The 13,920-nt window shown below is 44.0% G+C and overlaps 1 protein-coding gene across 4 annotated transcripts in view; it reads right to left on the bottom strand.

The window, feature by feature from the left end:
• The window catches only part of LOC309362262 (actin-binding protein WASF3-like), a 66,608-nt gene that overhangs the window by 10,766 nt on the left and 41,922 nt on the right, over window positions 1-13,920 (bottom strand). For all 4 annotated transcript variants that reach the window (XM_081897878.1, XM_081897876.1, XM_081897875.1 and 1 more), the window contains one exon: window positions 7,297-7,431. In XM_081897878.1, the coding sequence (XP_081754004.1) occupies window positions 7,297-7,431 (135 nt within the window). The remainder of the gene's footprint in view (window positions 1-7,296; window positions 7,432-13,920) is intronic.

The raw sequence follows: 13,920 nt of genomic DNA, 5'->3' as shown, positions 1-13,920 counted from the left end.
ATCACCAATCCTGGTACAACTGCACTGGCTGCCAATTAGTTTCCCAATTCAAAAGTGCTGGTGTTGACCTATAACATGGCTCAGGAGCTCAATACTATAAGGCTCACCTCTCCATACAAAGTGACCCGACCCTGTGCTTGTCATCTAAGGCCCTTCTATATATCCCCCATTCCAGAGAAGTTCAGAGGGCGACAACAAGAGAACGGGACCTTTCTGTAGTGGCTCCCTGATTGTGGAATGCTCTCCCCAGACTTGTCTGATGCCATCAATACATGTATTTAGGCTCCAGGCAAAAACATTCCTCTTTACCCAGGCCTATGGCTATTAAATAAGCTATGGCTTGTGAAAATGTGAGGGAGAGGACTGCTATTAGGATGACTATATTATTATTGGGCTGCCTGCCTGTCAGTATGTTTTTAATTAAGTTTTTGATTATGTTTTTATCATTTATGTTCTGTAATGTGTTTTTAATGTTGTACACTGCCCTGGGATCTTTTGACAAAGGGCAGTATATAAATTGAATTAATAATGATCAACTGCACATTTATTCAAAATCAAGTTAAAAGTATTTCAATTAATTCAACAAAACTGATGAACTTGATCTATTGATATCAGCTTTTCAAAATCTGATAGTCAAGTACAGTTCCAGTGGCCCTCACACAGGTTACCCCGCCCCCTGCCCCGGGATGGTACTGCCTATTTTGAGAGCCACTGAATTCTAATATCAGCGAAGAAGGCTAGGGTATAAGTCTGCTTTCACCAGCTAACCATGGTATTTGGGGGGACATGGGGGGTTGTGTACCTTAGGAGCATTCGCTGATGGGAGTCACCACCTGCAGCTTGAAGTAAAGGTAAAGGGACCCCTGACCGTTGCAGACGACTCTGGGGTTGCGGCGCTCATCTTGCTCTATAGGCCAAGGGAGCCGGCATAGAGCTTCCTGGTCATATGGCCAGCATGACTAAGCTCTATAGGCCAAGGGAGCTGGCATACAGCTTCCTGGTCATATGGCCAGCATGACTAAGCTGCTTCTGGAAAACCAGAGCAGTGCACAGAAAAACCGTTTACCTTCCCACCAGAGCAGTGCCTATTTATCTACTTGCACTTTGACATGCTCTCAAACTGCTATGTTGGCAGGAGCAGGGACCAAGCAACAGGAGCTCACCCCGTCGCGGGGATTCGAACCGCTGACCTTTTGATCGGCAAGCCCTAGGCTCTGAAGCTTGAAGTAGCACAACCCAAAATGCAGTGAGAAATACACCAAAGGTTAAGGTTGTTTTGAGGAAAGTTTTCCAGCTGCTGATGGAAAAACAAGTGGGCTTATCCTGTCCTTCAGAGCTCATCTTTCACTCCCCCAGCGGATTAGCAGAGAAAACTAAGTGCTAAAGCTAATCCTGCAAGAGCAAGAATCCTTCCTCACCACCTGTTGAGAACATAAAGAGGTAAAAAATAAATAAAAATCAAGGCCAGCAGAAATGAAGAACAAAAGTAAATGATAAGGGCCACCAACTGATCTGTAAGTGGTCAGGTGGTCTGATTTAGTTCAGCGACAATCATGTTTGGGTGTAGGGGACACCCTCCCCAAACCATAGAAATTAATACAGTAAATGGTAGGATTTTGATAATTTGGAGTATTGAAGTGAAGATTGGAAGCCAGTGGAAAAGTACAGGCTAAGTTTCCTTCCAAGGCTGAAGGCGGGCTGGGAGAAATGCCTTGGACTCTAGTGCTGCACTGATGTGGGGGACAATCCCCTCTTGAAATGACCATGCTGCAAGATCTGGAATCTCTCCATGCAGACTGAAGGTGTAAGTATGTGTATAAATCACATTTCTTAAAGTTATGACAGTCTCAACCGTGCCTTGTGGGGCTGGCACCCAACTTTTGTAACAATAATGTATTTCTCCCTCATGCACAGGAAAGCCTTGCTTCTGTCCATGCCCTGCTAACTTCTATGTTTGATCAATGTAGGCAATGTGTTAAATATGGGGCTGCCTCTGAAACTGCAGTTAGTGCAAACTTCTGTTGCAAGACTGCTAACTGGGACTCTGCACAAGGAAAATATATTGTTAGTGCTGAGATATCTGCACTGGCTCTCAGTCCATTTCTGGGACACGGGTGGTGCTGTGGTCTAAAACACTGAGCCTCTTGGGTTGCTGATTGGAAGGTTGGCAGTTTGAATCCCCGCAATGGGGCGAGCTCCCATTGCTCTGTCCCAGCTCCTGTCAACCTAGCAGTTCAAAAGCATGCCAGTGCAAGTACAATGTTTTTCGCCCTATAGGACACACTTTTTCCCCTCCAAAAATGAAGGGAAATGTGTGTGCGTCCTATGGGGTGAATGCAGGCTTCAGGAAGCTATCCGCAAGCCTTGGGAGCCCGCGGGAGTTCCCACTGGGCTCCCTAGGCTTGCGGAGAGCTGCCTGCATCCTGAAGCCTGGAGCGCGCCCCAGGTTTCGGGCTTCGCACAGCTCTGCACAAGCCTCCCGCGGCTTGAGGAGAGCTGCCTGCATCCCTGTGGATAGCAGCCTATTCTGGGGGCTGGGGAAGCTCGGGCTTCCCCCGCCCCAGCCCCGTGCCTGGGGGGGAAAATATTTTTTTCCCCTTTATTCCCCCCAAAAAAACTAGGTTCGCCCTATGGGCTGGTGTGCCCTATGGGGCGAAAAATATGGTAGATAAATAGGTACCACTGTGGTAGGAAGGTAAATGGCGTTTCTGTGCGCTCTGGCACTTGTCATGGTCCTTCGTGCACCAGTAGCGGTTTAGTCATGCTGGCCACATGACCTGGAAAACTATCTGTGGACGAACGCCGGCTCACTTGGCCTGAAGGTGAGATGAGTGCCACAACCCCATAGTTGCCTTTGACTGGACTTAACCGTCCAAGGATCCTTTACCTTTTACCTTACCATTTCTGGGTCCAATTCAAAGTGTTGTTGCTTACATTTAAAGTTATTCACAGTTTGGGTTCAGGGTACCTGTTATATCATATTTCCCTATATTAAAAAAAACCCACCCCCACCACCCCACTATAATAATTTTAGCATTTAAAAAACACACACATATTGTTTGATGAATTGGGGACACTTTAATTTCCCAAAATACCTACATGTGATAGGTGTTACCTTTTAAAATACATTTCCCTTATCTTACAGGTAGGAGGGAATGCCTATTCAGTGATGGTGCACATGGCATCTCAAAACAAAAGAAAACATGCTGTGGGGGGCATTTTTATTATTATGCAAATTTATTTATGGTTCAGTTATAAGTCATATAAATAATGGGCCAATATTTCTTTAAGTGGGTCCATAGAGAAAAGACAAAGCTATGTTTGTTTGTTTTTGTTATTTGTTATATTTTATTGGTTGCTTTTTTACCTAGGTAATTCAAAGTGACTTATGATGTATAACAGGCATGTCCAACAGGTAGATCACGGGACGTCTGCGGTAGATCACTGGTAGATCATTGGCTCCCCCCCAAAGAAGCTGAACAACTGTGGCTCCCGTACGAAAAGCTCAACATTTTACCTCCTCCCTGAAAAAACTCAACAACTTTGACCCGAACCTCCCAAAAATGGGCCTTCCTCCTTCCTAAAAAAACCCACACCTCAACAACTTTGACCGGAAGCCCAAAAAAGGGGGTAGATCACTGCTAGTTTTTAACTCTGTGAGTAAATCACAGTCTCTTGGGAGTTGGCCACCCCAGATATATAAGAAGAAGAGAAGAGTTTGGATTTGATATCCCACTTTATCACTACCCTAAGGAGTCTGGGACGCGGGTGGCTCTGTGGGGTAAACCACAGAGCCTAGGACTTGCTGATCAGAAGATCGGCGGTTCAAATCCCCACAACGGGGTGAGCTCCTGTTGCTCGGTCCCTGCTCCTGCCAACCTAGCAGTTTGAAAGCACGTCAAAGTGCAAGTAGATAAATAGGTATCGCTCTGGCGGGAAGGTAAACGGCGTTTCCGTGCGCTGCTCTGGTTCACCAGAAGCGGCTTAGTCATGCTGGTCACATGACCCGGAAGCTGTACGCCAGCTCCCTCGGCCAGTAAAGCGAGATGAGTGCCACAACCCCAGAGTCAGTCACAACTGGACGTAATGGTCAGGGGTCCCTTTACCTTTACTTAAGGAGTCTCAAAGCGGCTAACAATCTCTTTTCCCTTCCTCCCCCACAACAAACATTCTGTGAGGTGAAGCCAAGAGACTTCAGAGAAGTGTGACTAGCCCAAGGTCACCCAGCAGCTGCATGTGGAGGAGCAGGGAAGCGAACCGGGTTCACCAGATTACAAGTCCACCGCACTTAACCACTACACCACAAACGCATACACTAAAGCTAGCATAAAATGGAAAGACAAATAAAAATCTAAAAGGCCATTGTGTTTTAAAAGGCAGAATTAAAACATCTCACTCACAGGACACAGATAAGTAAGGCCCATAGAATCAAGGAATTGTAAAGTTTGAAGGTGCCCTGAGGGTCATCTAGTCCAACCCCCTGCAATGTGGAATCTCTACTAAATCACCCATGACAGATGGCCATCCAACCTCTGCTTAAAAACCTCCAAGGTTTTTAAGTCCACTGCCTCCCGAGGGCGTCTGCTCTACTGTCGAGCAACTCTTACTATCAGAAAGTTCTTGATGTTTAGTTGGAATCTCATTTCTTGTAACTTGAATCCATAGGTTCAGGTCCTAGCCTCCAGAGCAGAGAAAACAAGCTTGCTCCATCTTCCATGTGACAGCCCTTTAGATATTTGAAGATGGCTATCACACCTCCTCTTTTCCAGGCTAAACATACCCAACACCCTCAACCATTCCTCATGAGACTTGGTTTCCAGACCCATTATCATTTTGGTTGCCCTCCTTTGCACAGTTCCAGCTTGTCAGTATGGTATTCTTTTTAAAGTGTGGCACTCAGAACTGTACACAGTATTCCAGGTGTGGTCTGACCAAGGCAGAATAGAGCTGGACTATTACTTCCCTTGATCTGGACACTAGACTTCTGTTGATGCAGCCTAGAATACCATTAGCTTTTTTTGCTGCTGCATCACACTGTTAACTCATGTTAAGCTTGTGGCCTACTAAGACCCTGAGATCCTTTTCACATGTACTACTGGCAAGCCAGGTGTCCCCCCATCTTATATTTGTGCAGCTGCTTCTATCTGTCTAAGTGCAGAACCTTACATTTGTTCCTCTTGAAATTCCTTTTTTAAACATTTTGGCCCAGTTCTGCAATCTGTTAAGATGACATTGAATCCTGATTCTTTCTTCTGTGGCATTAGCTAACCCTCCCAGTTTGGTGCTATCTGCAAATTTGATGAGCATCCAAAAGGTCTGGCAGAAAAGAAATGATTTTGCCTGGTGCCTGAACATTGACAGATGATTGACAGATGCTGGGTAAATGCATGCTAATCACTACATGGGACTATCTCATTGATAACTTTAAGCTGCTTTGGAAACCTGGCCTATGATGATGATGATAGTAACTAATGTGAAAAACACCTCATTATCATTGCCTTTTCAGAACGCTTACTGGAAGAAGAAAGCAAGCAAGGAAGTAATGGAGATCCTTCCAGGCTGCACACCTTTGTGCATTTACTTGGGAATAAGTCCCCCTGAAATTCTTGGGAGGCATTTCTGAGGAAAAATGATTGGTCGGCTGAGAATATAGCTTCTCAACAAATATGCAATTCTTTTCAGAGACTGAAAATTCAGTGGTGAAACCACAGGCTTCTTTTCATCATGAGATACTGAAAGACTGACATTTCCCAAGGTCCAGGTTTGTGACTTTGTTAATCCAAACTGTTTGCATTCAACAGGACCGTACATTGTGCTTTAGATAAAAGGTCCCCACTGCAAAATAAGAGGGGGGGGGGGAGTGCTTTGTTGTTGTTTAGTCGTTTAGTTGTGTCCGACTCTTCGTGACCCCATGGACCAGAGCACGCCAGGCACTTCTGTCTTCCACTGCTTCCCGCAGTTTGGTCAGACTCATGTTGGTAGCTTCGAAAACACTGTCCAACCATCTCGTCCTCGGTCGTCCCCTTCTCTTTGTGCCCTCAATCTTTCCCAACATCAGGGTCTTTTCTAGGGAGTCTTTTCTTCTCATGAGAGGGCCAAAGTATTGGAGCCTCAGCTTCATGATCTGTCCTTCCAGTGGGCACTCAGGGCTGATTTCCTTAAGAATGGATAGGTTTGATCTTCTTGCAATCCATGGGACTCTCAAGAGTCTCTTCCAGCACCATAATTCAAAAGCATCAATTCTTTGGCGATCAGCCTTCTAGTGCTAGAATCCATAAATCAAGGATGGATAACCTGAGATTGAAAGCCTAAATGTTGCTTTTTGCCTAAATTGAAATCTGTGACAAAGGGGTTAGTTTAATCTCTGGTTTGCTAGTAAAGGTGAATTACTGTGTCATAAAATTGTGCATGGCTAAAATGTATGCCACCAACATGAAAAGTTTGGAAAGCTCTGGGTTAGGGGCTTATTAGGCAGGACAAACCAGTTTAATTTCCTTAGGGAAATGAAGAGATCCTAGAAAAAGGCTAGAGGCATTTTACAGGCAGGGTAAAACAGATATCCATTCTAGGAGAAATTAGGTTTATTAAAAACAGTGTTAGAAAGTTAAAAGAAAGTTATAATTACATCTTTAAAAGAAGTTTTGACTGAAACAAAGTACTGTGCCTTTACTAGTGAAACCACTAAGATTTATCCCACAGAGTGCTTGTTACTAAAATTCCAATTTTGCTTCCACTGTGCCTCATCTTTAATTTATTCCCAGTGCAAGAAATAAGGGGGCACAGGATCCCTACAATGAGTCCTTGTTGCTGAATTATAGTAAATGCTACCATGCACATAGAATCTCTGAATTAATAGTTGTTTTTGACAGAGTCTCTAAGTTTAAATCACCCAGACCCAATCATGTTACCTTGCTTACTGAGGGAGTTTGACATACCACCCACGTTTGGCTCTAACCCTATCCACCTTGGCATGCAGCCCCTAACAAATTACTCTCCCAAATGACTGAAGGACTCTCCAACCCTGCCATAAATCATCCTTTTCATAATGTATGGTTCAAAAAGCCCTAATATTCCAAGAAAACAGATTGTTTACTAGAATTTCCTTTTCCCGGGAGTGTTTTGCCTGTTCCATGGCAGGGTTTTGTTGTACTGAGTCACAAAGGGAAGCTTGAAAATGGCAATACTTAATTAGCGCTTAAGGAAGCAAAACATCTAAATGCAGTTCTGTCCTCCTTGACCAGATAAACAAAACCAAAGGTTAATGTGACCCAAGTGGTTGCTACTAATGCTGCCTACCTTCTTCCACAGTGGAGTCCAGTTGGGTGACCTTGATCACCAGAAGATCAACTCGCTCTTGCAGAGAATTCATCCGCATGTAGAAACTATTGGCTTCATTAAAAAGCTCCCCGAATATGTCTTCAGCATGTCTGCCTGAAATACCATGAAACAAAAGAGGTGACCTGTTCCAGGCAAAATAGATTGAGGACCCTTTCAGGTAGTCAAAGGAAAGCAAATTTGTTTACGAACCAGAAGGCAGAAGTAATAGCAACAAAACAAGTGAAGGAGTTTTTTTCTACAACACAGCATACCGTTCTTTTAATTTCCTGGAAATGCTTTTATTCCATTTTCCAGTTTAACAGCACAAGAAGCTCCATACAATAAACACAACACAAAGGTCAGCCTGCCCTAACTGCACATGTGTTGCCAGAGGCTGTGTGTCAGAATCACTCTCTAATACATATGTTACAAAGGAATACCATATTTCTACGAAATCATTTTCCGTTGTATATCAGCAAATAGTTCAGAGAAGGTAGCACAGCCTTCTCCAACCTGGTGCCTTCCGAAAGTTTGACTGCAACTCCCATCAGACTCAGCCAGCTGCTGGTAGTCCAAAACATGTGGAGGGCACCAGGTTGGCAAAGTGTGTGGCAACATATAGTAATCATTTCAAATAACCATTAATAGATTTATTCACCTACATACATTTGACTAATCCTCTTTCTACGGCTATGCTGGTGACCACCATCGTATCTTGTGACTGCAAATTCTAAAAATATTAATTATGTGCTATGCAAATAAATACATCTTCCAGTCTGCCTTGAACCTTCCGCCAACAAGCTTAACTGGGTGACCCATGATCCCAGCATTATAAGAGAGGAAGAAAAATGCATCTGTCTACTTCCTCCATGCCAGGGGTCACCAACATGGTGTGCATGAGCACCAGTGTGCCTACTATGTACCTCCTATGGTGCTTGCAAAAGTTCTAAGTAAATATTCCCTTAAAAATCCAAAATGCATGATAGACTGTTGCTCTTCCTGCTCAGTTCTTGTCTGCAGTGGCTCAGCCTTTCCTACATTGAATATGCTGCATTAGACGTGCTCACATTTCATTAGATACAAAGATTGGACACCCATCCTCTAATGAACAAACAAGAGTGCAAAAGACACCCTCCTTGTTAGCAAGCACAGCAGTGGCTCCTGCATGTGCCCTTTCTTCCATGGATTTTGTGATTGGGCCAGTGGCACTCACCCAGAATTCCAAATGTGCCCACAAGCCCCAAAAAGTTGCTATATGCCATCATAACTTTTATAATCCTCAATTATGATTCTTTTGCATATATTTTGAAAATAAACTAACCCCTCCCCCAATATATTATAATTTTCACTTGCAGAAAGATGCTCCAGCCCCCTTTTCTGTACCTTCTACAGCTTGACAAAATCTAATGCAAGAGAAATCTGAAATGAGCGAACAAATGCATTCTTAGACTGGAACTACACATTACTTTAAACAAGGGGTTGCAAAAGGAAACAGCAATGGTAAGTTTCATTCCACCATAACATCTTGGATCACTTATAGTGCTTTGACCAGGCCAGTGCAGAGCTTGTCTGAGGTCCAGGGTGGGAGTTTTGTCCATAAAATGGACCACTGCAGTGCAACCGCCTCATCTGATCTGATGCTACACACTAATTTGCATTAACACAGGTTCAGATTTTACTATTGAAGTCTTGAAGTGCATATGGACAGGCATGGCCGTTTCACCCATTAAGCTCCAGTTCGGCTGGGAAGGATGGGGGTATTTTTGGATGACAGTGTAAGTCTGGCAGGCCCCTGGCAGGGCCTTCTGGCCAACTTAGCCCTCCAAGGCCTGCAGCAAGTGTACCCAGCTTCCTTCTCCCCTCCTTTGGCCTGTCCTTGACGTTATGGGATTGTGTATTTCTGTTCCTATCGCCACCGGCTGTTATCGCTTGCTGTTTTTCAGCCTTGGGTTCTGAATATGCACCTGGATATTTTGTCCCTTTTGTTTGCTTCCTGTGTTTGGTGCGTCCCCCCACCTTTTCTCAAGGCTGCAATTATTATAGCAAGGGGATTTTTTTCAGCCAGAACTCACTGGAGCTCAGTTCCGGCTCTTCTCGGGTGGACGCCATTGCCATTATAAGAGAACAAGGGAGGCATTCCTAGTGAATTCCAGCACCTCTTTTTCTAGAAAAATAGCAATGATTATAGTACAGTACATGAAGCTCATTTGTGCAGGGGTTGCGTTCCGGGTCATTGCATGTGTCAACAGTCACACGTAAGCCTGTTCCACCCCAATTCTGGGACTGAAAGCCACACATGTATTGGCAGTTGCATGTCAATAGGACGCATGCAAAATGGTCGCCACCTGTACCAACTTTGTGCCACAATTGGAGGCAAGGAAAGCAACACACTGGCATGTCTTTCCATATGCATGCATTTACAAACATGTGCCAAAACCACTCTTATTCCCCTTGGTGGTGTCTTCTCAGAGCCTGTAATTTTATAATGCTGCATTGCGAATGGTGTATAATGTGTGTGTGTGTGTGTGTGTGTGTGTGTGTGTGTGTGTGTGTATAAAACCCTGGTAAATGTGGGATAACTAGTCTCATATAACCAACATTCTTGAGTCTAATTAATGCATGAAGGGGTTCAGACCATAGAAAAAGCTGTCCTGACAGGCTCAGGTTTTCTTTATCTTTTCTTTTTTGCAGCGAGAAGCTGGGAAACAGGGACATCTGGTAACCTTATCCTAGAATCCTCCCTCCTCCTTCCCAAAGCCTAGTTAGTGCTTTCCCAGCTCAACTCCTTCCCAAAGCCCAGTGCCCTCCTAAAGCTCAACCACTTTGGGAAAAGCACCATTTGACAAGGCAGTGAGTAGTCTGCAGATTCCTTGTCAAAGTACTGTTGCAGCCCTCTTGTATGAAGGTTGGACCTCCCTGAACTACATAATCAAGACTTTGTTCCCCTCCAGTCTACCTGAGAAGCACAAGGTGTGAAGAGGCTACACTCTAACAAGCCTCTATTGAGCACCTATACCAATAATTTAGCAACATTCACCACTTTGCAACTAAGCCAAGTTTTACTGCCTATGCAACTTTTCTGACTGATGCATGGGAAAATGAACCTCTGAAATGATCTCTGAAAAGTTTGCACCGTATGTTCCAGCATATAAGATGACTTTTTAACCCAGCAAAATCTTCTCAAAAGTCAGGGGTCATCTTATATGCTGGGTATGGTTGTGGGGGGTCGCCTGAGTGAAGCGGCGGGGGGTTTCAACTATTTAAACGGCCACAGCACATTTTTCCCTTGCCTTCCCTTGCCGTTTTGCCTTGCTCCTTCTAGCTGCCTTCATGGCGCAAGCCCCTGGCTCCTTTGTTTCACCCTCGGCTGCTACAGCGTGTGTGTGAAGAGGCGGCAGGAGAGCAGGCAGGAAGAGGAGGCTGCTTATCTCTCCCTGCTTGTCTCTCTGCTGAGCATCTCGTCAAGCAGGGATTTTTTTTTATTTTTTAAGTCTCTAGATGGAGCCACTCAATGCAGCAGAGCGCACATTTTTATTAAGCATATAGCTCTCTCCTCTCCTCTGAGACAGCTGATCGCAACCACCCGTCCTTTGATGCCGCCTGGCAGGTTGCTCAGATCGCCTGTCTGAAGCCCTGCTGGGGTTGCTGCTGCCGCCGCCCTCTCAGCCTCCTCACGCCGGGTCCAGTGTCTGCGATCCGGGATGGCTTCACCGCCTCTGGTGCCGGACCTTGTGGAGCGCCCATGCTGCTGCTGCAGAAGCTGCCGGGCTGGCAGCCATCAGCGCTGGTTTGTGGCTGCCGCAGAGGTTCCTACTATTAAGTTGCTCTGTCTTTACAAGTGTTTACATGGATTAGAGTCACTTTGCCTCATAAGCATGTGTTGAAAGGGTGGGAGCTGCAGTTTTAAATCCACTTATCTGGGGAGTAAGTAAGCCCCATTAAACTTGGAGGGATGTGTGTAAAGCATATTGTGCTGTAAAGCATATTGTGCTGTAAAGCATATTGTGCTGTAAAGTATATAACTTGGAACAACTTCAGATGTGACTTTAACAGGTAATGTGCTGCTGACCTGTGTTGTGTCTGTTGGTCCGCTAATGCCATCATCTTTGAAGTGGGGACACACATGGTTTTTCAAACATGAAGATGTATGCTGAAGCTCTGATCCTTGAAGCTCTGTGCAGTGTGCTTCTGTGATGTATATGATTTAAAACATGTTGAAGACTACAGGTTCTAGAGAGTGTGTGCAGCATGGGGTTGTAATGCATAGCTGTTAAAATTGTGAAGTAGCTTGCAAAAGGCATGTTGAGTGATAAGTAAGCATCTGCATCATATCTTGAGTATTGTGGTTTTCTAATCATCAGCATCATCCCCTTCCTTGGGTTATGCCTTTCACCCCATAGCCTCTTTAGGCTTCTGTTAACTGCCCATTAATACTCCTTTAGTCCACTCACCTTTTCCATGTTCCCAATCCTTCCTTGCATTTAGCATTTTTTGACTGCCTTATTCCTCTCACACACTACCCTTCATTCCTCCCCGCTCATGTTTCCACTTAACCACTCTTTCTCTTTTTCTGACTTACCTTCCATTTTTGCTCTTAATGGCTTTTTCAATTACCGTATTTTTCACTCCATAGGGCGCACCGGACCATAGGGCGCACCTAGTTTTTAGGGGGGGAAATCAAGGGAAAAAATCTTATTTTCCCCACAGCCCCAAAGAGCAGCGTACAGGATGCGCGCAACCTCTCCCTACCGGAGGGGTTGCGCGCAGCTATGGCACAAGCCAAAGCAGCCAGCGGCCATAGCCCCGTGCGCACAGCTATTCCTGAAGCCTGGAGAGCGAGAGGGGTCGGTGCACACCAACGCCTCTCACTCTCCAGGCTTCAGCAAAAGCAACGCGAAGCCTTTGGAGCACAGAGGGAGTGCTCCCTCTGTGCTTCAGAGGCTTAGCAATGCTATCGCTGAAGCCAAAGAGCATGCATTCGCTCCATAGGATGCACATACATTTCCCCTCAATTTTTGGAGGGGGAAAAGTGCGTCCTATAGGGCAAAAAATACGGTACTCTTTCATGCATTCTCAATTTGTCTCTTCTTAATGCTCCCTTTTAGCTGCTCCTATGCATGTTTACTCACAAGTAAGCCCCACCACTCTGGGATTTTCTCCCTGTAACCCTGCATAAGAGTGTAGCCTTGCAGTACCAGTCCTTATGCATGCTTATTTAGAAATAAATGCCACAATATTTAATAAAGCTTACAATCCAGTAAGTGTGTTTATCCTTCCTTTCAGCTTTAGAGTGAGTTAGGAAAAGTTTAATCCACTTGCACTGTTTTATGTTTACATGTTTGATGAAAAACAGCCTTATGTTTATAAGTGACATGCTAAGTACCTGCATGTCATAAGCATTTGAATTAAAATTACCATATTGAAGTAAAGTCTGATGTTTTTTTTAAATTTTTATTTAGTGTGCATTGGAAGAGGGGTAGTCTTATATGGCGAGTATATCCCAAACTCTATATTTTATCTGGAAAAGTCTTATACACCGGAAAATACGGTAAGTACAAATTTTAACTTACCTAATGTTAGGTCTTCTCCTATGCTGGGGGAAGAAGGAAGTCTTGGAACTCACAAGGGTATATTTTAAGGTATGCAGGCTAAAATTTGGCATTACTTTGCTGCATATTTTGTGACTTTAAATCTCTGCTGGTGTGCTCTCACCAAAGAGTACTTCCCCAAACCTGAATCTTGGCATCCAAGGAATTTTCCTTTCTATATATATATTATACCTTTCCCCCCTTACTGAAAAGGTCTCGGGAACCTAACAATTAGAGCAACTCTTTTTGTTGATTTTATTGTTTACAAAGGCCTACCGACATCAGAGTTATGTGACTTGTGCAAGGCTGGCCAACATTTATTATAATAATAATAATAATAATAATAATAATAATAATAATAATAATATCCATGTGATTTCCAAATATCAAATACATTAGGATGCCATATACCTTTAGAACCTGACTATTTGGAAGGAACTATTTGGAATTACCTTTTACCTGGCTATTTGGAAATTATATTGGAGATTATCCTGGAAAATGATCTAGAAGTAGTAACTAATCCTAAAAAATTCCTACAGAATTTGAATGGATTGGAAACATCTGATTCCTTGCAACTTTGATCAAGTTCAGCTACTTTATGTGTAAATTAGCTCAGTAAGTTATTTGGGGAAATGGGTGGTTTAAAAAAATGTTTTGGAATAATAGGTTTAATGATAATGTTCAACCATATGCTGTCTTTTATTTATTTCAATGTTATTACTGAATTTTTCACTCCACAAGACACACTTTTTTCTTCCTTAAAAGTAAGGGGAAATGTCTGTGTGTCTTATGGAGTGAATGTGTGGTCCCTGGAGCTGAATTGCCCAGGGGCAAAAAGAAGAGGGAAGGGAGTGTTGAAACAAAGCCGCTAAGCAGCTGATTGGCAAGCAAAAGGAAGCTGCCTGGGAGGAGGGAGGTAAGGATAGCAAACTTGCAAGGGGAGGAGACAGGAAGACTAAATCAATGAAGAGAGAAAATAGAAGAAAAAGAGGAGCAAAAAACTGCTCCAGCTAAG

The sequence above is a fragment of the Podarcis melisellensis genome (genome assembly GCF_964234715.1).
Source record: "Podarcis melisellensis genome assembly, chromosome: Z".
NCBI classification, from domain to species: domain Eukaryota; kingdom Metazoa; phylum Chordata; class Lepidosauria; order Squamata; family Lacertidae; genus Podarcis; species Podarcis melisellensis.
The sequence above is the reverse complement of the archived record's forward strand: the minus strand, read 5'-3'. Positions and strand labels throughout refer to the sequence as shown.